The 25,454-nt window shown below is 34.0% G+C and overlaps 2 protein-coding genes across 11 annotated transcripts in view; one reads left to right on the top strand and one right to left on the bottom strand.

Moving 5' to 3' along the window:
• LOC110831813 (neurotrimin) overlaps window positions 1–25,454 on the top strand; it is a 478,509-nt gene that overhangs the window by 364,289 nt on the left and 88,766 nt on the right. The window lies entirely within an intron of this gene.
• On the bottom strand, window positions 39–25,454 carry LOC110831811 (sodium-coupled monocarboxylate transporter 2). Of its 4 annotated transcripts, none has more exons than XM_022068228.2 (13): window positions 25,287–25,454; window positions 18,254–18,469; window positions 13,032–13,191; window positions 12,113–12,230; window positions 11,360–11,427; window positions 10,068–10,222; window positions 8,923–9,063; window positions 7,243–7,351; window positions 5,989–6,098; window positions 5,062–5,245; window positions 3,210–3,296; window positions 2,975–3,129; window positions 39–2,088 (listed from the first exon to the last, which is right to left on the bottom strand). In XM_022068228.2, the coding sequence occupies exons 2-13, from the start codon at window positions 18,460–18,462 to the stop codon at window positions 1,836–1,838; spliced, it is 1,749 nt and encodes a 582-aa protein (XP_021923920.2). In that variant the 5' UTR covers window positions 18,463–18,469; window positions 25,287–25,454; the 3' UTR covers window positions 39–1,835. The 4 variants fall into 4 exon arrangements, with proteins under 4 accessions (XP_021923920.2, XP_021923923.2, XP_087215035.1 ...); XM_022068231.2 differs by lacking the exon at window positions 25,287–25,454 and adding an exon at window positions 21,830–21,961; XM_087358909.1 differs by lacking the exon at window positions 25,287–25,454 and adding an exon at window positions 21,336–21,958.

Raw genomic sequence — 25,454 nt, 5'->3', positions numbered from 1 at the left:
ATTATAGACTGGATAAACTGGATAGTGAGGCTAGCCAATAACAAGATTGGGAAGTATATTTCTTGCCATAATACATGTAATATTGTCATGCGTTCCTTACAACTTGCATTTAAAGTTATTAAATCAGCCTTGTTCGATAGTTCCCATTTTGGCTACCAGATCGCAGATTCTTTGTATATACCTCACGAATTTTATCCTCCGTAATGTTATTATCACTGCTCTTAGGATATTCAAAACAGTATATTGAGGCTGTGCGGAACAACACGGCCACCACATCAAATTTCATCCAGATCTGTAGAGTGGTTCTCGAGTTGAATCGAATAGACAGAAGACGGACAGGCATGACCAGACCGTAATGTATTCTCGCCATGCACTTCATGCAAAGCGCGTAATAAAGATACCAAACGATGCAGGCAGCGGATATATAATGCTTATTTCAAAGGCGTTTCTTGAAGAGCTCTAGGCTGTACCATATATATGTATATATATATATATATATATATATATATATATATTGGTTATGTAAAATCACGCTTTTGTGTAATTATGGACATACGCAGGCCATTTCTCAGGTAAATCCACGTACTGGCGATGTCTTTGAAGTGGAATCATACAGCGCAAATAAATGGTACAAAATATCTGCGAAGTATTTTCGTGACTTGTGTAATTTACAAATTGTCTGATCTCAAACTGATATAAAATTATCGCTTTTAGTAGCAAATACAGGATTCTATAGTCAGATTTCATCCATAGATAAAAGAATATTCTGTATTTTAAAGCTACGGTACAAGAGTCGGATGTGTTCCACACATAAACTAACACGGAGGTTTGAATTAAGTCTGAATATTTTGAATGATGGACATTGGAAATATTCATAGCTTATTCCAAGAATACTTTATCACACCATGCTTTATTTCACATTGTAGATATATATGACATTTTAGAGTTTGCTTTACTCCTGTACTGCATAGGTAATTTTATTATCATTATATTGATATATTTTTGTTACTTTTGCCTTGATATAAATTATTTTAATACTCATACTGTGGTCATTTGCTACCACGGTGAAATAGCGCAGATAGATCTTAATACCAGTCAAAATGTTTAAGGTGTAAACCGTCTTATATGAATTAATTACGCAATTTGGGAGTTTTATAAATTAAATACATACTGTTTTAAATAATTAATTTAAATTAGTTAACTGCCGATTATTAATAATGTAGACGAAGAGTTGTCGGTGAATTATTACGATAAATTACTGAACTACGATTTGCGAATTTAACAATTGTGACTTTACTAATATTAAAGTAAATTAATATAAAATAATTTTAAAGTAAAAATTACTTGATTATATATCTTTATACGCTAATAAGGTTGAATTATACACCATTTATTTCTCCGACGTAACATTTAATTACCCGAAAATTAATCCACGTCAAAACATTAACAATGTCCATAATATATAATATTATATTTGGGTTTAATATATACTATGCTACCAGTTTATTTTAATCGTAGCTCCTTTTAATTGTCATATATTTTTACGAATGTAAAGCTGTTATACGCTAGGACGCGTGATAACGTGGGCAGAGCAGAATGATTCAATTTATTCACAAAGTTCACTGTTTTCTTCTGCACCACTTAAGTTCATCCACAGAAAGAGGCAATTCTGTTTGTCTAAAACTCTCATTGCTCAGACCCGGAAACCTTCACATTTAATTCAAACTATAGGCCTACTGTGGCTACTTATACCGGGCATATAAAGTGTATTGTCGTTTACGAAGTTTTTAATTTTCCTTCCATTTATATATTAATTATAAATTGTCTTATACTACTCATTCTGAAGGAGACGTATATAAAACTTTTTTTCCATCAACAACTTTCATTTCAAATTTTTGTTTCTTGCACAAAAAGTTTTTCCTTATAATGGGAGTGAAGAGGTTTGGGTTCATTTCTTCAATGTTCGGCGATTCTGTGAAGATACTTACGATCATTCCCACAAGAAACATTATCATGAAGCCCATCAGTGTGTAGTACATGAAACTTATCCGAAACAAAACAAATGCCTCCTCTGGCGGAATGTCAGTTCTGAAATACAGAAATGCGTTATCATAGAATTGAGTACTGAAGTAAATTAGAGCAGTAAATGCGCTGGCATGGTACAGTAGGGACCAGATTGCTTGTTAGCCGAGCTCCCTAGTACTTTGGATAGTTGCACTAGGCACGGCCTGGTCGGTGCACGGAACGGCCTGGTAGAACGGACAAAAAAAGCGTGGAGGTGCGCGCGCAGTGCTTATCACCTAGCTCTTCACCCCCGCGTCAAGAACTCGTAAGTAATCTGGTCCCTACTATACTTTGTACGGTCTGAGCAGTAGTTTTATATCAATAAATGTTTTATTTTAAGTTAAGGTACTGTTTCTAACGCTTTAAAAATGTTTATAACCGTTGCATTTAAAACACAACAATATCTTCTTCATATGAACCCCGTCAGGCACAGAACAACAAAACCAATGACAGTATAGAATTCTTGCAGAGGGTTCTTGGTGTCGCAAATGTTGCACTGCTTGAAATTGACATGGCTTTAATTTCAGCCATTTTGTCACTCTGTGAGCACTTGTTACAAACACTGTTCCGTAGTAGATGTATTTTCCCCTAGTTGTTGCGTCCTTGTCAGGGAACCTAGTGTTAAATGCTCCCAGAACAGTTGTATAAGATTTCGGTGCGAAGTAATATTGGAAAATGAACATAAGTTCTGCTCGAGGATACACCATGTTTGCATCACCACTAGTTCTGAAAGAGCAGCGATCTATGTGAACTTGACTCGATCGCCAAGGGAGTCGTTGGATGACTAACACGAGGGTGGACCAGCTTCTGATTTAATTTTTATAACGTAGTACGTGATTAATATTTCGTTGCGTTTTAAATGCTATATTCTGTAATTAATTTCCTTTGCACATTGTATTCGGATACTCACACGATGGGTTCTGGTAACGTTAGGTTGAAACCACATCCCTCTGTTGAGGTGGGTAACTTGGGATATGACAAGGTGCCGTCAGCGAAAGCCTTTTGTGCTCCAAATACGATCCATCCCATAAAAAGCAAAGAAACTATGCTTCCAATTAGAGCACCCTGAAATAAATATCGAAGTTTACAACTGAAAGTAGGGTTAAAGTTTTCAATCAGTCCTAAAGAAGACACTGTGGACTTACTTTAGAGTTTCCTCGTGGGTAGAACATTCCGAAAGTGAAGAGTCCAAACGATGCTCCGGATGCAACACCGTTCGTACTCATTGCCAGCTGAAAAGTGGATTGACTTGTTAGTAGATAGATGAATGTTGAAATTTTTACATCCTATTTACGTAGCTTTCAAATGGAATTTAGGCCATATTTTAATATGGTTACTTCTGAATTTTTTCAAAATATAGAAATACTTGAGATTTGTAAGCATACCTTGCATATCTTAAAATTTTGCATACCGTGTAGTGTATTAGAATATAAAATAAGCAACAAACAACTATTAACACTATAAAAAAGACTATTGCCATACGCGTTTCAACCTCAAGAGGTCATCATCAGCGGCATCTGGGAAATTAATTCATTTAATCAAATGGTTTAAACTGGATTTAGAAAATAAATAATGAATAGGGTATTTAACTAAAGTATTTTTAGCGACACTGTACTAGTGATTAAATAAATTAATTTCCCTGATACCACTGATGACGACCTCTTGAGGTAGAAACGCGTAAGGCAATAGTGTCTTTTTTATAGTGTTAATAGTTGTTTGTTGCTTATTTTATATTCTTGCATATCTTGTTATCAGGAATGTAAATGATCCAAACGTAAGTTAGGTCTAATTCCATATGACTATACAAAACACTCAAGAACTCAAAAATTATTTTCTGAGAACGTGTAATATTAAGTATAATTTGCAACAATAAATATTATTTGATGCTGATATTAATTAGAATTTTGAGAGAATTTAGTATGAAATCGAGTATTCGTGTCCCATCTCGCAAGCAGAATTCCATATATTTTTTATGTAAGTTTGTATTAAAGCAGCAGTAGTTTTTAACGCATCCGTGATTTAAAAATGGCTATTATTTACAAATAGTCACTCATTTACGTAGGTTCACCTACATGATTTTGTTACTACAGGGTAGGTGGGAAGTAAGTAGGCACTAAATAATTGGTATACATTGAAAATATGGAGGTTATAACCATTTATCGATGCCTACTTACTTCCCACCTACCTGTATATAACCAACTAAATGCCTGTCTGTCTGAATACATAAATCTCATCACCTGACTGACTATGCTTTGACAGACATGGAGCAAGACAGGTGGATATAATAATAAAGAGAACACTTTTACAGTTCACAGTATGTTAATATCGTAGAATTACTTTTATGGGACTAACATGATAGTTAAATATTTTAAGTAGTGTTTAAATGCATTAAAATAATTGAAATTGATGTTTACACTTAAAATCATTTACATGAAGTAAGCCCTTATAGTCTGATGGAACGCCAATCGACTGGAAGTCTAAGAGAACAGATTCAGTAATTTCTAATTGAATGTGTTATTCAACTGATTACAGTCGGAGTGTTCTAAACCTTATGAACTTACATTAGAATTCATTGCAAAGAAAGCTGATGCAGCGACAAGTTACTCGGAGATACGTGGTATTAATTAAACTGCTTACGATGTTTAAAACAACCAAATTATTATAAGTGTGTGGACGGAAAATAATACGTAAAGATATAATAAGTAAGCCAATGAGAAGGAAGTCCAACATATAGAATAAATCTTAGATCTGTATTAAGTAACACACCTTTCTAATGCAGTAGACCTTACAGCTCCTTAAAGTTGGGGGTAATTTCTTGACTGGGTGAGTGACTATTAACTTCTCAAGAAGGACTCTGCCGCATGGAACTAATTATTAATAGTGTAATGAAGTTTATTTATCAACTTCTGATGGTAAATTTTAGGTGCATGGTATGCGGAATTATATCATGCTAATCTAGAGCATGCTGTTGAAATTTGACCACTTTTATGGACCTACCTGCACAATACCACCAACTTTGTCGACGAAGAAGACCATAATAACACAGACTGCTCCTATTATTATAACCAGTAATTTTATTATGTTGTTGGAGGTTTTATCTGATAATTTAATTTTTAAACACGGACGAACGAAGTCTTCAAATAATGTTGCGCCCAAAGAATTTAGAGCACTGGACATGGTGCTGAAAGTATAGAAACATGTTTAATTAAGATTTTTAGCTTAAAGGTAGTAGATATATTGATTGTGAGCACTGAAGATGTGGGTGATACGTTTCTCTGAAATTATAGAGACCAACTGCAAGGCCACAACTGGTAATTTGTGAATTGCATTTGAATTAACCTGTATGTTTCATATAATACAGTATTTATAAATTCTATGTTGCTGAGAAAACTCACTACGAAAACAGTTGATCTCGAAATTCTACTGACGTCGTCGTAAATGATTATTTTTTTTAGTTTTACTAGAATTAGCACTGAAGTTGTAAAATTTAAACTCGACATTCCCATTCTTATTTCTTTACAATGAACGAATCAAATAGGGGAAATAACCTTGACATATATTTCTTTACAATAAGGCATATTTTGTGTTAGCTGACACACACAAAATCTTGTTTATAAATTATAAACAGTCCAGATACGCATTTATCGTCGTGGGTTTAGATATGTAATTCAGCTTGAGTGTCCTTAAAGATACGACTATGCTGTTCTGTCCGAAAGCGATTAATCTTTGCTTTGAATGACTGTGTATAGGTATCATTATTGTATTTTACTAATTTCTTTCTTTTATACATTTATTTTATATATCTGTCCTGATGCATTATAGTATGACTACATTGCCAGCAGGACAAAATTGAGAGTTATCCCATCATAGTACTTGGCTAGTCCTCTTAATCATCTTAGGTACAAACATTGGCGTCGTAGTTACCTAAGAGAAGCGCTGAATATCCCCGCCATAAAGAGACCAGGCAAGCCTGGAATTGCTGAAGCAATATCCATAACGTAGTATGCGAGCAGCTGGTCAGACCGGGAAATGGCCTGTGAACAGATCAGGTAGTTAGATATCAATAATTCCGTGGGATAATTACATTCTACAGCTTCCGGTTTCTTAAGGCTAATTTTTATTTTACAACATTCTTAGGGAGTCTTATTTTTCTTAAATTATGGAATAATTTTAAACAATCCATTAGGTTTTAAAACATATTCCTGTAAAATTAATTATATATGTGATTAATTAATAAGATAATAAATTATTTAATGTTTAACTGTGTTGCTATATACAACGCAGCAAGTAATTTCGAGGCATTTTAAATCGAGTATTCGACTCATCTAATGTAAAGGCCTTTCTCCAAAGACAGGAGTTTATATTTCACATTTTGTTAATTAATTTTTCTTCAAAATCCAATTTTAATACTGTCCTCCAGTCTATATTTAGGTGTCCCAAGTGGACATTTTATGTTTAAAAATCCTGTAATTATTTTATGATATTCGTTACCAGCTACGTGTTTAATCCACTGTAAACCTCCTTTACTTTATTCAAGTAACTATAAGAAACCAATTTTCTCAGTTTATTCAGTTCTCACTGCTTTCAAATATTTTTCCTTTGCATTTGTCTTTAAAGTAATCGTCTACATACTTCCATGTTTTAAATCAAACAGTTGAAACACCGAACACGTTAATCTTTGCTTTTAAAAACTCAGACTAGATGTGAACTTATATTGAATTAAAGAATATATATACAATTCTTTTAAACTACTTTTGAAATTATTTGTTTATTGGTTTTATGTGGTATTGTTTTGCGTTAATTAGTCACTGAATTTCGTTTTGTTAAATCTTCATGTATTGAGTTTCATACAAATTTTAAATTTAAATGCAGACTTCATTATTAGCTCTGACCCATTAGTTTTATCAAATTCCTGTGTGAAATTATATTCCTTTACAATTTTTATGACAATAGTTTTTACTGGTCATCAGTTATAACTCAGATAAGCATATACGTGTAATCGGCACGTATTTTGTCTACGAATTCTCCTTTCTGATGGTCAAAATATTACACCTACATGTGTGACAGTATTGCCATGTTTACGCCTTTTTAACAAAAATGTAGATGTCCGAACAAGAGAAACGTAAACTTAAAATTACGTAACAGTACTCTCTTGAAGCAATTCATTTAAATAATTACCTTTGTGTCCATAGGATCACAGTCGTAGTATGTAGCATATATAATGAGCCCCATGAAACAAGTCAGGCACTTTATTAGTAGGGTTCCGAAAACTAGAAACATTAGTGACCTGAAACAACAAATTGAGACTGTAAAATGAAACATATAAAACATGTTACCTAATTTCCGTTATATAATTTAGTTTTGTCATCTGTAATAAAATTAATATATTGTAACCACCATTTTAAATTTTAACTTTTAATGTTTTTTGTACCAAACTGTCTTAAAGTAAGGGACGGGCTAAATAAAAGACGATTAAATGTGACTGGGCGATGATTCCATTCTGAATTGAACATCGAACTGTTAAACATTGGAAAGACACAAATTTTGAATTATTTCAATGACAGTAACAAATTTGATCAGCAAATACAATTTTTGGGTGAATTAAGTATCTAAGAGAAATATAATTGTTATAAAAACTGCACAATGACATGCTTCATACATTTTACTCATCGCAACGACTAAAATAATCAAGTCGGAGAGGATTAGATGGGCGGAGTTTGTGGTAGGCCCACAAACGAGAGAAAAGAGGAAGAAGTAAAGAATTGAGGTCTTTTAAGTCTGAAGAAAGGAAACAAATTGGGAAATCTAACCGTTGATAGAAAAATAATATTAAATTGATGTTAAAGGCAGTGGAATCTGAGGGTGTCGATAGGTCTTATGTGGCTCAAGATAGGGACCACTTGTTACTTCTTGTGCTCACAGTAATAACATTTCTGGTTCTATGAAAATGAAATATCCCATGATTATAACCCTTTTAACAAGGACTCTGCCAACATATTATTTATTTGAAGATTTCTGTCTTCTGGGTTGTTGCGCTGTGTAGTCTGGTCGATGTTAACCAACGTTTCTGAGGTCATACTGCCTCCGTCATCAGGGCGATGAAGATTTCTGTCTTCTGGGTTGTTGTGCTGTGTAGTCTGGTCGATGTTTACCAACGTTTCAGAGGTCATACTGCCTCCGTCATCAGGGCAATGAATATTCTTCGCCCTGATGACGGAGGCAGTATGACCTCTGAAACGGTGGTAAACATCGATCAGACTAAACAGCGCAACAACCCAGAAGACAGAAATCGTCATACTCACCGCTGTGAACATCTCAAATCTTACATATTATTTATTTATTTTTCTTCAGTAAATTAAAGTTTAGCCTATGTCTATAAGGAATATACCTCATTAGTATTACCCATTCCCTAAATTAATGGTATCTAGCAAATTACTGAATGGAGATGAAATATATTGTTAAAATTATTGTTACTTTATATTTTTTTAAATAGCCAACAATTAGCCGTACTTGCGTACGCCGTTCGCAATGACGATATGTTTCATAACAACAACTCTAAATCGATTTATCAGTTAAAATGCATTTCACTAGTAACAACGCTAAATTACCGAATCGATTGTATTTAAATTTGTTAGTGTTGACTTAAACTGTACATCATTGAGCTATTTCTAATTTTTGTTCTGTTTTATTCTAATAAGGATAACGTTACCAAATGCGACGTATTTAAAACGTCGGTACTAGTATTAATGAGGCATAAACGCAGTTGTCGACACTATTTGATATTAAACTTGATAAAAGTTTCTTGGTACATCTAAAGCATATTTATTATTAAGAAACCAATTTTATCTTAGTACTTACTTCCGTACTTTCGCATATGAAGGGAGCGACAGAAATTTTTGGACCATTCCTTGGTTTGCTGCAAGAATTCCCAGCCAGCTGCTTGTTCCGCCTATAAAAACGTTCCAAAACGTCATTCTTTCAAAGGGAGAAAGACTCATCCTGAAACAGTTAATGTTAAAAAATAAGTTCTCGACAGCTGGACATTTTATTATTTATTTGTATGAAATATTAGTGTTTGTATGTTATTGTTATATCTAACAGTATTGATGTGAATTATGTTCAATTTTAAGAAATGTGTATTGCTGGTGTAATATGTATTTCCCAAAAACTCGATATTTCTCACCAATTTCGTAGAAAACAAGCTGTTATTTTATTTTATTATTACGTGGAAATATCTTTAATAGAATAGTCGTTTAATTGACTGTAATATGTTGTTGTTCTCTTGTCAATAATCCCATTGTTGTTTTCAGTTGTACACTATAAAGCAGCGCTAAGTAGAAATGAATAATTTAAGTCGGAAATTTTAGGATGGTGGAGTACTTGGAAGACTTAGAAGCGGATGGGACTACAGTTACAAACTGAACCTGAATTAAGTACGATAATGAGGATATTCATTTATATTAGGATATGACCAGTCGTACGCTCATGATAACACGTTAATGAATCTTCAGAATTCATTGGAGGCGATGAATTTATTGACAACCTGAGTTGTTAACTTTTCACAGTGGTCTCTGTTTCGTGGAACTAGTAAAAAGTAAAGTTTGTCCCACTATACGCCATGTAGGCGTTTGGGGTGAGTGGAGGTATAGCTCCTCTCTTCCTTGACCTCGGCACTAGATGGGGGTGAGTGGTCAGCATCACGCCCCGGCCGGCTTTACCCCCGGGAAAGGACCCCGGTACCCATTGTAGAGGAGGCTGGGTGGGCCCCACAGCCGGTCTGGACGCAGAGGCCAGAGGAAAAGTCCTCTGTCCCCGTCAGGGATAGAACCCCGGTCGTCCAGCCCGGAGCTAGTCACTATACTGACTGAGCTATCCCGGCTCATTCCGTGGAACTAGTAAGAATTTAATTCATCTGGGAAGAATTTATTAATTCAATTACATTTACAAAATCGTTACACAAACGTGATACCATATTGCCTTGCCTTCAACGTAACAATACTCACTCGAAAATTCTTATCCTTCCGCCATCTCTGCTCCTTTCCCAAACTGGAACAAAGCCTCCCACATGGACGAGTCCTAGAGCAATGACAGCTAAACTTGCCACAACCATCACCACCCCCTGTAGGAAGTCGGTCCATATGACGGCTTTTATTCCACCCTGAAATGCCAAAGAGTGTTTGGAAAGGAATCCAACACTGTCCTAACTACCTACAGTGATTTGGATTACATTGAAGATTAGGATCTGCACTGGACGTTTTCTAAACATTTTGGTTTTTGTTAGACTCTGGCGAAAATGATACTTTATAAGAAATACATACTGTAATGTTTCTGTAGTTGTGCGATATTTCCACACATGCATGTGGATGCCGCATTATGGGCTCGTCGATAAGTCGTCGTGTCCGTTCGCCCGTATATCCGTCTGTCTGTCAGAGCGATACAATTTGAGAAACACTGGGAGCATTGCATAAAATTTGGTATTGAGATTATGCCATTCGGCACTAACTCAAAATCGTACTTTCTAATATCCTACTAGGAGTGATTACAAAATTACGAATGAGGAAATTCGTTAGATGGACTTACAATAGCTCATTTAGGTGGTGCGATATGGTACCCAAAGTGAGACCGATCAAAGTATGAATGGTCACCGTGGTTTTCTTCGTAATTGTGTTGATATATGTTAAGAATAGGCTAAAGTGGTTAGTTATATCAAATTGATTTTGTTGGTACAGGTTAGGTTAGATGAGGTTACGACACGTTAGTTTAAATTAGGTTAGGATAAATCAGGTTAGGTTAGTTTAGGTTATATCAGTTTAGGACATGTTAAGTTAGATTATGATAGGTTATGTCATTTAGTTTCTTTTAAGAATGACTGGGCTAGGAATAATATTTAAATATAAATGTTGGGTGTCGGCATTTCGAAATACCATTAACTGCAGACTGAGATTAGGTTTTATGTTCTGATAAATCTTATCTACATACTACATTAACGTTTCGTCGTGAAGTAATTATTTTTAAATATGTTTTATAATTGATTATAAAGAATTTTAAGAAATTGAATAGATTTAATGACAGCGGGAAATTTGTCTCTCTAGCAAATTTGGTTTCATAGGTGCTTGCAAATACATATATGAAGTATAAAATAACCCAATCTGTAATGTGTAGGCCTACAATTTTCAATAAATATTCTAAAAGAATATTGCATGCCATTTTTACAGTCTGATATTTGATTCAGAAAATTGTATACTTCCTGTGCTTATAAAATATTTTAATATTTTGACCAAATAATTATACATACCAGCATCGTGTAAAAGATACAAATAATGCAGATGATTGGAGTGATGTAATGTATATTTATCCCAATTACTGAAAAGAACAATTAAACATATCTTAATTGGAATATTGTATCTTCTTTATAAAACTTAGTTTAATGACAGTCATTACTATGTTATATTGTAAGCACTGTGTAATATAACGTAATATCCAGTAACACATTTTGGATTATGCTTTATACAATTTTTGAAATCAGATACTTATTACATGTCTATTCAACACTTGAGACGTGTGTTTGCTCATATGAAAATGTTTCCTGTGCGTACATGCAAAACCTTTTCATGGAATTGCATATTCCAAATGAAAGTTTGAGAGGAGTACGAAGATTATATAGGTTTATTGCTTTCGAAGTCACAGTGCATTACTATCTTACCACGTGGCAGTCATGTTCTATTAAAAATTATATGCTTTCGTTCTGCTGTATGTTCCGAAAGTTACGAAACTCAGCTAAAAGACACCCGTTCTTCCGATGTCAAAAATTATATACTCTATATTAATGAACTGCCTGTCGCATAACCTCGGACTTCTGCCTTCTTCTTGTCATGCTTATGAGGAAATATATTAAAAAAATACGTATGATTGAATTAGTCGCCCTTACTGACAACAGTTTCGTACTGAATTTAATGAATTTATTTTAATTTAGACAAATTCTGTTAGAGAAAGAGAACGCACACAAACTGTCGCGAGTGGGTTTATTTAGAGAATAATGAAGACATACCTTGGCTCAGAGCTAAGGCTGGAACATACATTACTATGGGAATGTAGAAAAACATTCCAACTGTACAAAGTACTGATGCCATAACTCGGACACTTCTGTTAAAACGAAGCTGCAAGTACTGAAACATAAATCGTGACGATTAGATACCCATCTTAAATTGGTCTAAGTGGCTCAGATGTGTCATTTAACTGTCAAAAACGTATATATATAGTAAAATAACGTGTGATGCACGTGTGTCAAAATATTTACACAATTGTCATGGTTTACCTCTGAAATTAAAATAATATGAACTGACCACAAATTATAAAAATAATATATATGATTTGAGGTTTCCGCAGCAGTAAATCTGAAAATGGCTGTTGTGTTGGGTTGTGGCGTCGTGTAGACTGATGGGAGTTTAAAAATATTTCAGAGGTAAACGTTGCCACACTACACAGCACTACAACCTACAAGACAGCAATCTAAATTCAAATTAGTGATTGGACATTTAAATTTTCGACAATAGGATATTATTGTTACTACGATTGGGAGAATTAAATTTGTTCTTTAAGGATTATTGAAATATTTAAATGCCACTATTTTTCATAAAACTACACATTTCAATTAAATTTAATTTTAAGAAACGTATATTATTATATCATCTTCTATTCAGAGAACACCACAAATTACAAACCACGTCATTGGTCAGTCCATGTGTTGCTCTCTCCTTCTAAGATTCAGATAATATCAGATTCTTTTTTATAAAAGCATATCTATCTATATTATCCCTTGTTGTGACAGACCAACACTTACACATGTTTTACATAAATCCCAGAAAAAAATTATGTAGTTTTTAAAATAAAAAAATCTGTACTTACTAAAGACAAGTATGGTGTTATTAGACACCATACTTGCTTGTTTGTAAACAAAAATGATTTACCTCATATATAGAAGTAATTTGAAGTTCGTAGAATACAGGTAGATAAAAGTAATTGTTTAAAATTCCAACAAATGGGGCACAAAAACAACTCAACCAGAAGAGTGTTCCGTAGTTGTAGATTTCCGATGGGTCTCCCATCACCGTGATTCCAGACACTAGGCTGAAAAATAGCACAGTATTTTGTCATCATATTTATAACGATTCATTCCTTTTATTTATTTTAAACGCCATTCATAATTTTGATATAAGTGTATGGAAGATATTTCAAAACAAGGTTTATACACGTTTATGTAACTTCGGTTCATAATTTAGTCAAGTGTATATATACATATAAATTTTTAATGTTCTGGGAAAACTTAGCAAATTTTATTCTATTTTAATTGCTTCAATATATATGGTGATTCCACTGAGAATATTGACTTAATAATTACACAATTTACAATTCAGGGATTTATTCCTGCTTACAGTTTACAATGACACAGACTACATCTCCGTTAAATTTGCCTCATAACACACAAAGGCTCACATTTATCTTATTTTTACAGGCCTAATTGTTAAGATATGATAAAATCTTGTATTAGTAATTTTAGCATATTTATCATGTGACCGCAAGTAATTCAATAGTATATTGGTTTTCGTTTTCGAACAAGAGTATAAATATAACTTTAAAGAATCTAAAAAATATGTATTTAATAAGATTTTCAAACTTTTTTCAAAAATACCCATAACCGCACAGAATTTTAGAAACCTGTTCAGAACCCAGTTAGAGTTAAAAATTTTATTCTCTCCTCATTGTTGTTCAGGGCCAATATATTGGCAAGAAAGTAGAACTGCAAAGGTATTTAAGCTTACAGTTACGGTTTTCATATGTTATAATTAAAATCGGTCAGTTCAAAAAATATCAGATATATTTTCGTGATATTACGAGTCTTTTATTGGTTTTAAAACTATGAGAAGTAGACTACAAATTTGTCTCAATAGGAAGTAGGCCCGTATATAGTACATAATATTGCTTGCAACGTAACCTTGTGTTTCCTTGAAATTTACGAACTTACTTTGATAGAAATACGAGTTAAACTTAATAAGGAAGATTGCATTTATGTCTTGAAATAACGGAATCATTTTAACTACTCAAAAAAATTTGAATTTGTGTTTTCCACGAGAGTTTAGTAAGAATCAATAACGCAAGCTAAAGACACTTCGAAAATATTGTAAAGCTCTCTAAATCAATTGTCTTTAAATTGCGAAACATGAAACGCTTTACTTTTCTGAATATAAATTAAATTTTTGGATAAATAGACCAAGGAGCAGGCGATTTCATCACACAGGTAGTGGACTTTAAAGTCGTGGATTTTAGTGAGCATTTAGTTATCAATCTGGTATCATATTTCTTCTCTTATTTCGGAGGTGCAGGCCAATTTAATTTCCTGTTTCGATTTGTATTCATAAATGTGTATGAGGAATATAAATTATTATAACTTCTAACAAATTAAATATTTTGCAAAGAAAATACTTTTCAGAGACTCTGACTTATATTATTATTTTTAAATGACTGCTCGTGTATTCTCTGTTCATTATTTCTTCTTCTGAACAATTTAGAAGATTTTATTTTAAGTTGGATATATTCTAGCCGCATTACCTGTGTATAATGGTAAGAATATCACGCTCTTAAAGGATATCGTCTGTAGAATGTAACGTTATTTTACCAGGAAAAATTAAATATCTCGTAATTTTTAAATTAATTTCTTAAATAGACAGTGCTGAGTGCCCAACGAACATTTTACTGACAAGCGTGACCAGTGACCACTGTGGGGTATTATTAGAAGTGGAATGGGAAGAAAATAGCTGTGAACCTCAGGTAGAAAGAAGTGTCCCGGTGTACAGCAAAACAAATGTTTTAGGTTTACAAACCTTTCTTCGGGAAAAGTTTAAATTGTGGGCTGGAAATGGTAGTAGCGTGGAAGAGATATGGGATAATTTCAAGAATATAATATTCCAGAGTATCCAACGTTTTGTGCCACATAAAATACTGAGAAAAAATTCGGACCCTGAATACTACAATAAGGAGGTGAAACGGTTAAAGTCAAGGGTGAGAAAAGCATATAACAGCAGAAAATTAGGACAACAGCACCAAGAGGAACTGAAACGTCTATCAAAGCAGTTGCTATTAGCTAAACAAAATGCGCAGGAAACATTTTTACGGACAATATTAAGAAATGAAGGTAAATGCTGGACCGATTTCTACAAGTATGTAAAACGACGTAAAGGAAACAGGGAAAATATTCCGGCGATCAAGGATGGTAATGGACGGCTCATTACTGACTCGATAGAAAAGGCCAACTCCCTTAATTTCTATTATTCTTCGGTATTTAGCTGCGAGCGTAGCATCCCGCAGATACAATGCGCTAACTCAGGCGAACCCTTCGCCATTAGTACTAAAATCATTAGAAAAAGGCTAGCAGGGATGGGAAAAAGCAAATCAGTAGGGCCTGACAGCATTTCTGGGGAAATTCTAAAACTGGGTGGGGAAGCCATGATTCCATACCTGGCGCGATTATTGGACGTAACAATTAATAATGCCACTATACCAAGGGACTGGAAAAAAACCATAGTGGTTCCTATTTACAAAGGAGGTGATCGATCATTGGTCACAAATTACAGACCGGTCAGTTTAACATCGGTGGTCTGCAAACAAATGGAACACGTTATAGCATCGTACCTGAGGAAAAACTGGGAGGAAAAGAATTGGTTATTCGAGGGTCAACATGGGTTCAGGCCGAGATATTCATGTGAAAGTCAAGTAATCACGGTTTGTCAGGACATTGCAGACACACTGGATAACGGAGGAAGGTTAGACGCGATTATAATCGATTTTTCGAAGGCCTTCGATTTAGTTCCTCACGATCGGCTGCTTATGAAAATCGCGGCATCGGGCGTGGACTCGAGGATAGTCGTATGGATAAGAGAATTTCTTTTAGGCCGAACGCAGAGAGTTAGAGTAGGAGGGCAATTATCAGAGGAAGTCAGAGTAACATCAGGAGTATCGCAAGGGAGTGTATTGGGTCCACTTCTATTCCTCGCGTACGTAAATGATATTTGGAGGAACATTGAATCGACTATTAGACTTTTTGCAGATGACTGTATAATATATAGGAAAATTATAAATAGTAAAGATATAGAAAAGATGCAGATGGATCTAAACAGTCTGGGGGAGTGGGCGGTTGAAAATGTTATGAAAATTAACCCAAGTAAAAGTAAGGCAGTTAGTTTCACGAGAAGTCGGGTGAAGGAACCACTAAACTATTCGTTACGGGACCAAATAATTCCGGAAGTGAGCAGTTGTAAATACTTGGGAATTATCTTAAGCAGCGATTTAAGCTGGGCTGATCAAGTAAATTATACGGTGAAAAAAGCCTGGAAGGCACTTCATTTTACAATGCGTGTTCTCAAAAAGGGGAATAGTAACACTAAAAGTCTAGCCTACACATCACTAGTGCGTCCGATTCTGGAATATGGGGCGGCGTGCTGGGATCCTTACAGGGAGGGGCAGATAAATGCGTTAGAACGGGTGCAAAGGAAAGCATGTAAAATTGCATATCACAGGAGCGATTCGAACTGGGAAACCCTGGCACAGCGTAGAAAGATAGCACGAATATGTGCTCTCTTCAAGGCGTACACGGGAGATCGGGCATGGAAAGCTATAGGTGACAGATTGCAAAGGCCATACTACCTGAGCAGAGTCGATCATATTCGGAAAATTAGGAGCAGAAAACAAAGAACAGATATCGGAAAATATTCCTTTGTAAATAGGACCATCCAACTCTGGAACCAGCTACCTGCTGAGGTTTTAGGGACTCTCTCCTGTAAACCAAGTACGTTTAGGAAGAAGGTTAGGAAAGTGATAAATGAGGTGAAGTAAAGGGAATAGATGGGTGGGTGCAGTGAAGGGGGGTAAATTGGGGTGAGGATGGGAAGGCTTCATAAGTGTAGTGAAGTGAAGAGAAGGTCCTGATGAAACGTGTGATTCATTACTGTTACTGACTTATGTCTAGTTGGTATTAATTTTTAAGTTATGTACTTTAGGTTATACGGTTTTGTAATATTATGAGTTGTTTTATTTTGAGTGTGGTGTGTTGTTTTGTTGTGTCTTATTGTTCTTGTTGTGCCTTATGTTTTTTGTGTCTCATTCTTTTTGTTGTGTCATGTCTTTTTGTCTTACTGTATTGTTGTGTCTCATTGCTATGTTGTGTCTTATTGTTCTTGTTGTGCCTTATGTTTTTTGTGTCTCATTGTTTTGTTGTCTTATTGTTTTTGTTGTGTCTTATGTCTTTTTGTCTTACTGTTTTGTTGTGTCTCATTGTTCTGTTGTTTCTTATTGTTATTGTTTGTGTTGTCTTATGTTTTTTGTGTTATTGTTTTGTTCTGTTTCATTGTTCTGTTGTTATTATTTTTGTTGTCTTATGTTTTTTTGTGTCTTATTGTTTTGTTCTGTCTCATTGTTCTGTTGTTTCTTATTGTTTTTGTTGTCTTATGTTTTGTTGTGTCTTATTGTAGGACCACTGCCACCGGGTAAAAACCCATTTGCAGTCAAATAAATAATAATAAAAAAATAATAATAATGATTTATTTAAAAATTTACTGTTGGAAACTTATTTTGTATGTTCATTTTCATCCCTCATTTCAGGTTCCTAAATTACAGAGAAATATCAGTGTGAATTACGTATGTCATTTGTAAAAATCTAGTATTACTAGATTTCTGCACTTTGTCCATATTCCGCACTCTTATCAATGAAGTTCAAAGTCGAAAAAACCAATATTAAATAATTGTTACCCTTAGTAATAATTGTATTATTAATATATAGTTGACGTATCTTACTTTGAAAACGCTATTAATCAGAACGTTCTTTTCTAAATTGGATGATAAATACTGCAGGTTGTTTTAGTGGCAATAGCCAATATCTTGTTTAAGTTTTGCACTGTGTCATGGACTGAATTCTAATGACTAATTCAATTCTCTGCCGCTACTTACTGTACATCTGTGTTACTACGTTCTTTTAAATTTTTTATATATATATATTCAACGTGTTAATTTCGTGAAATAAACTTTCCTAAACTTTTTTAACTCCCTGATATGTTACAAGCATTTAAGTATGTAAATATTTTTGAATGAATTAGAACTTTAGTTATTCTTATTTCGTAAACTTCAAAGATGGTGCACTCACCTGGCTACGAGCGATACAGCTACTGGCAGCGTATTCATCGTTTTCCCCCCGAGCAAGTACTCCTGAGGAGAATCTTCTTTCTTACCCCAGAAACCGAAGTAGACGCCAATCAATGTCGACAGTACCAACATAAGTATGAAGAAGCAAATGTCGAGCCAGCCGAAGAGAAGTCTAGTCGCGTCTTCTGTAGTATCCATGGTGAAATTCATTTTCACGCTGCAAAATGACCTCGATATAAGTTAATTTTAGATCCCTCAAGAAGCATTTATGCTAATTGTTTTTTTGTCTTCATTAAAATGGTGTTTTGATATAAATAATTCAGGCAGATATGCAGTATATCTTTTTCTTCCTTTAAATTAGTTCATTGTACTCCAAAAATTGAGCATTGAAAAATATTGTTCAGTTCATATTAAAATCACAATTGGGGCTTAAAGAATATCCTGCTTAACCCTGATTCAGATTTACTCTCAGTCCTTAAGGAATGAGGTACGAGGAAAGGCTAAAATGGATCGCAGTGACGCGATGTTGGAGGTGAAGATAAAGCAGGAGAGGTAATGATTACAAGATTACTACATATCTTGACTGAAGAAATCCTTTAATCCTTATGTTGCACCGTTATACATAACACACAGTGGGGAATAAATCGTATTATGTGTGATTTGAGGTTCTCACGGCCGTAAATCGGAAGATGGCTGTCTTCTGGGTTGTTTCGCCGTCTATTCTGATAGTAGTTTAAAGACGTTTTCAGACATGCTTGCTACCGCTCTGAATATTCGGGCTGCAAGCACATCTAAAATATCTGTACAGTTCTACCAGGCTACACCGAGTAACAAGGCGTCTGACGAACTAGTTGTATGTGTGTAAGTGATCGCATTTTGTCGAAATTAGTGTTTTTGGTTTCTATTTTTTTTTTTCCATGGTATTGTGACAATTGCATCAAAGACATCAGAATGAAATTAGAATATATGTTTATCAGGTAAGAATATATTGCTCTCAGTTGTATCTAAGAAGTAACACAAACTTCGTGATAAAAATCTATGGCAACAGAAGTGAAATCTGAGGAAAGTTTTAGTCTAATTAACTTTCTACTACACTTTCCAAACGTGTAATTTGCTCTTTTACGTAATCAAATTTAGACCGGCTGTTTGTTTATTACAAATACATTTCGCTCGGAATTGATAAACTGCAAAAGTAGTTGTGCATTTTTTGAGACGTAAAATTTCTTTTGTATTTTGTTAAACATTCACTTTACGATAAATATTTTATATGAAATTTGTAAGTCATTATATTATTGAGATCTGTAGTTCGTAATCCTATTGCTGTATTATTCGCGTTTTATAAAGTGTACAAATTTGTGCGTTACGTATAGATGTAGATTTTACAATAAACCGATGAAGAGTAATATAAAATTAACCATAAATGTTGATATGAAATACTAATATTAATCGAAATCAGTAGGGTAGCTTTCAGTTTCTCTGTCTTTTTGAATCCGATAATACATAAAAATTTCACACGAACTTCAACATTTGTCTCTGTCGTAAGTAAGATAAATTCGATTCACTGAATTTAACTGTATTATTTTAAAAACCGTCTTATATACCCCTCAGGTTTTAGAACAAAAATTTGAATGTTCTTCTCATCTCTCCTATACATTCATAAGCTCTGCGTATCTCATCGTACTTTGGTCGCCCTTATAATATTTGGTGAACAGTAAAATTTAAGTTTTCTTTTATTTTCTCTCTTACGCCCGCCCTGTCCTCAGAACTATCAGTAATATTTCCTTCATTTAAAATACGAATTACCACAGCCATACAAAACAAATTTGAAGTTATAGTATGTAATTTTAATCCTACGTGTGTGGATATCAAATAAAAAGACAAAACAGATTACGAATTTCATGGTAATGAATACTTCGCGAGTTTAATTATGTCTTAATCTAATCGCGAACTCGTAACTGATTATAATTTGTACATTAAATTTGACGTTTCTACTGCGGTAAGATTGTAGATTGTGGTTTTATGGGCTATGATAACGTATATAGTTTTGTAGATGGCTACAAATATTTAAGGAGAACATTTAGTTTCTACCATGAAGATGGAGGCGACACGTTAAAATTAACTGTAAGACTACAGTGTCACAACCCATAATTCTAAAATTCATACTGATATATTAATGTAATCCCAATTATTTGAAGTTTATTAGAATTTTGAAGGATTTTATAAGCTTATTATTTCGTCTGTAATGGTTTTGCCCTGCACTCTGGAGAGGATCCTTGAAGTAATCTCTAAGTTACCTGTTTGAGACTGAAAATTATTCTTATAGATAAGAAACTAAGTATTCCAGTCTAGGAAGCGACAATGTGACACTGACACTGATAGAATTGAGACTCTTGTTAATTTTTATGTAGAAAAAATGTGAAATGTGAAAGATAAGGTTCCATTGTTTTGACAGTCATCCTGTGTATTAGGGAGATACATTTTATTATTGTTGAGACACATAACTTCATGTCAATGTTTATCCTGCGATTGAGAGTTAATGCAGTAGATCTCAGAGCAAGTAATTATGTACAAGGTTTTGTGACACCACATGATGACTAATCATTTTTAGCGGTCATATATTATTTAGCTTATTTTATGTTACACAATAACGGTTCATAAATTTTGCGTCGTAGCTGCTTGTTTAAAACCCATTAAAGCCCAGTTTGTGGTATGTGATATATGTAGGCTTACCACATACTTTAACATTTATTAACCCTGAATTTCTTCCACAGATTGTACATATGATTTCATATGATTTTTAATATAAACAGTAGTATTCCATAAAAAACCCAGAAATATATCCTGTTGTTTTCTTTTGAGTAAGAACTAAGTGTTTAAATATTATTTAGTTGAACAGTTGAAAGTTTTAAAGAGTTAAATAAAACAATTTTTTGTTAATGGTTCTATTAAATACTGTCGACTAAAAACGTCGATTATGGATTGGATCATTGGTTATCACTTTATTGTTAGAAATATGACAGTTTTTGTTGGTAATATGTAATTATTTAAACTGCAGTGGTTATGTAACGTGAAACCAAAATTACTCGAAACTGTGAGGGATGAGTTGCGAATGATATAGAAAGAAGACTTTATGGTGCATTCCTGGAATTCACACCGCGGAGGCCAGGGTTTGCTCCCAGAACAGTTAATGTGAAATTTGCAGTGGATAAAGTGGCGATTGAGCGGGTTTTTCTCGGGGTCCTTCAGGTTTCCGTTCAGTATTATTCGACCGATACTCCATGTTCTGTTCTGTATTATCTGATATATAGATATTGGATCTGTTATCGGCCGCATTTCACAGAGACATATTCTTATAATCTCACTGCTCAAATGCGTATATGTAGGAACTGAATTCAGAATAACGCTACTGAATTAGTCTTTCTCCTTTAACGACAGAGTTGTTAAATGAACCAAGAAATAAATAAATACGTAAGTGTTAATAGGTCTACTCAGTTTTGATCCGGCATATAAGTGTTGTAGTTTGAATATCAATATAATGAGACGAGTTGTTTTATGATGTCTATTTGTTAGGTAGAACCTGTAGATCAGTTTAACACCACATGCTAATTTCTATTCTGTTGCTGGTGGTAGGCCTCCGGCACTCTTGTCAACACGTAGCACATCACACATCACAACCAACTTTCACCACACAGTAGGCTAACGTTACTACGTACTCTGCCGTCAAAACCTTCGACCTTCATGGTAATAGAATGCCATTATAAATTACTTATGTTATCTATTTTGTTTGCTTTCTACCGAATGATCATTATTAGGTAGAATGAATAAGCAGTTCGCAAACATTGTAAATATAATCTCGATGTTGATATGTCATGGTCACCTAGAGTAAGACAGCTGAACACCAATGCTATTTCGATTTCGAAATCTCAGACTGTTTCTCATTTTATCTGACTAATTTTTGATAACACTCGTTTATGCATTAATTTAATGCAAATTACATTCGCAATTTAATACATAAATTTGAACTTGGGTAGAGATATGTATAAAAAGACTATATACAAATGTATTTTTAATATTATAGTTTCTTATTCCGTAATTTAATTTGTCTATCAGAATCCTATAAACTATTTTTGATAATACCCAAGTAATGTAATACATAATATTTTCCAAGAATGCCCTCTATAACCAAGCATGCATTTTAATTTCCATTATTTAAACTGGTCATTTTATCTTGATACCAGAACAATACAGCACTGATATAACAGAGACAGTTTGAAACGCTTCTAGCCGATACAAGTCATGTAAGGTTTATGTAAGTGTAATAGAAGCTGTTTGGTCACACTGTGATAAAAGCATTCAACTAATCCAATTACCACATGCTTTTATGATTTATAACTCCAGAAATTTCGATACATTTCATACAAAATTATTGAATTATGTTGTGCTCAGAAAAACATTTTATGCCTTTCCATATGAATATTCCTAAAACAGCGGGATTTTAGTAGTGACTGCCTGCTTTCCGGGCATCTTAAAACATCCAAAGAATGCAGGTGTTTAGGATCTGTACTTAATGTTGAATAGAAAATAACTCTTTCAGAATTATCCATTGCAGATTTTATGCACAGACGAAAGCTGTATTTCAGGTTATCTGCTTTATATTTCATGGACACTTCTTACATTTATGATTGAAAATTCGATCTAATATTTCTCTTAGTCCCGCTTTTTTGACGTAAATACGTCTATATGGAAGGGTCAGTGTCATTCCGCAAAAGAGTGTAAGAAAAATGTGTAAGATGGTTACCTAGCAAATATCTACAATTTGTAAATATGGACTGACAACAATGGTCAGCTTTCATGCATTGTTATGTTACCTAGGAAACGTCATATGTTTATACTGCATTGTTGTGTTTCATTACTGCCGTCAACAATTCGCTTTCGTTATTGCGGAAAGAGCTGTGCTGTGATTCGCTTTTAGAAGAAGTGCGTCGTGGAGTAGATAATTTTGTGCTGGTAAAAACGTTTTACAATATCACAAGTACTTATCTTATATAATAATTATTAAGAAATCTACTTTTGCGTTAATTTGTTGCGTCATACTATGTACAAGATGGATGACATTGAAGCTAAAAGATTTCATAACGCAGAATATATGAGACAGTACAGAAATAGTAAAAAAATAGAAGTATTAAATAATGAACTTAAGTTCGCAAAAAAAACCAAAAACTAATGCCTCACGAGAGACAAAAGTGTAGAAAAACACTGAAACAGATGGAACAAGAAAATCTCGATGATAACTCTACTGATATATGGTATGATAATATTATACAAAAATATGAAAATCGTCCTATTGATTCAATGGAAAATGTTGAGCTGGCAGGCTTTGCAGCAATGTATACGGCAAGTACAGATGGAACGTACAAATTCAGAGATGTCCCTAGAATCATCCGATATACTAATTACGATATCAGTGACTTTTATATGGACTTCTGCATACATTGTTATGTTACCTAAGAAACTAGTTGTTACGTCATCTGTTTACTTGGAAAATCAAAGCTTTGTCACATTTATGGAGGAAACATTTGGCTTAATGTTGATGTCAAATCCTCAATGTAGTACTACTAGATCAAAATCTTATATAGATATGGTGTTTGCACGAAATGTTGATATTCTAAAATGTAAAAATTTTGAGATATTTCACCTACCACAGACCCATCTTTAGCGTAACTAATTCAGGTTAAATAAGCATTGTCTTAATCAAAATTTACTGAATTGTAAAGCATGTATAAAGGAAATATTTAGAATAAAGCCAGTATATAAACTTCCTTTCCGTATAGACGTATTTACGTCAAATTCTCCGGAACCGTGGTTCCACTATCACTATTTTTTTATTATATTTGATAGATTTTCTTAGCTATTCACAAAGCGTTCGCTATGCCACAGCCTGGTCTGAAAATATCTACTAATATTTTCACCCATGAAATAAAATAAACAACAAGATAAATATATATAATAAGCAGCTTCATACGTTGCATTAATCATCAGTCCGTTATTATGGTGATGAAATTAAGATGACGGCGTTGGTTGCACTTCTACGATGCATAAAAATGATGATAAATTCAAACAAAATTGTAAGTTTATTAAAAGAAACGTTACTTGCGATATATGGACAAGACATGATGATATTGAAAAAAATTGAAAGAAATGGGGTGTTAGAATTTTGAAGTTATGAAGTAGATGAAGATGAAGTCCGGTGGTGGGCTGTGCTTAAAACGGAACTAAACCATAAAATATGCGGAGTTTCTTGACTAGCTTGGCTACTACCTTCTTCTTAAGAACTCTACTGCACTTATGACACAGAAAAGGCATTCGCAATTGTTGCTTCTGTTGATATGGGTAATTGATATTTCATTATAAGAGAAGGAAATATAATGTTATGACAGATTCCTGTATCAATAAATGCTTTACTCATCTTCTTGTCCTAAAGAGGAGTCTAATACATGGCCATGAATAGAAACATGCACAAATCTCAATTGTAAAGCGACGTATATCACGTGAAGTCAGTAGAATAATATTAAATCCCGATATATTCACCTATGTTATGTTCTGAGGTAGTCACATTACTTGGCTTTCATCACAGGATGCCGTGAAGTGTTTTCAGGAATTTTTATAATTAGAACAAGAGCCCCCAGTGTGGGGCGGGATAGATTCCCGTACTATAATCGGTTTCAGTACGAATTTGTTTGGAAGTGCTGATTATGCATATATTATTTTAAATTATTTTATACCACAATATTAATCAAATATTTAATATATTGTGACCAACATTATGAGTGGTACCGTGCCTTCCTTTAACTCAACACATCTTTACGTCTTTTTTAATATTGTTACTTAGTACCTCTTTTGTCGATAATTTATTATTAAAAATACCTATATGAATGAAAAAATAAATAAGTGGATTGAAAGAATAGACTGTGTATATAATGGTAGCTACTCTAAGTCTGCATTATTGAAAAATGGTACCAAAACCTTTAACTCACCTCCTTTTAACAATTTGTGTTGTTATGGATCTTGTAAAGGTCCAGCATCTTGCAGGACGTAACACTTATTTGATGTCCGGAGCAGTGTTATTTTTTATGCAGCACATTTCAAATTCAACAACCACTTAGATCGCAAATGGCTTCGCTGTTGCCGACGCCTTCAAGACT

The sequence above is a fragment of the Zootermopsis nevadensis genome, unplaced genomic scaffold, assembly GCF_977971745.1.
Source record: "Zootermopsis nevadensis isolate Lab colony 2312 unplaced genomic scaffold, Znev_1.0 Znev_ptg000030l, whole genome shotgun sequence".
Lineage (NCBI taxonomy): Eukaryota > Metazoa > Arthropoda > Insecta > Blattodea > Termopsidae > Zootermopsis > Zootermopsis nevadensis.
Note: the sequence above shows the minus strand (reverse complement) of the source record. Positions and strands in the feature narration are given on the sequence as shown.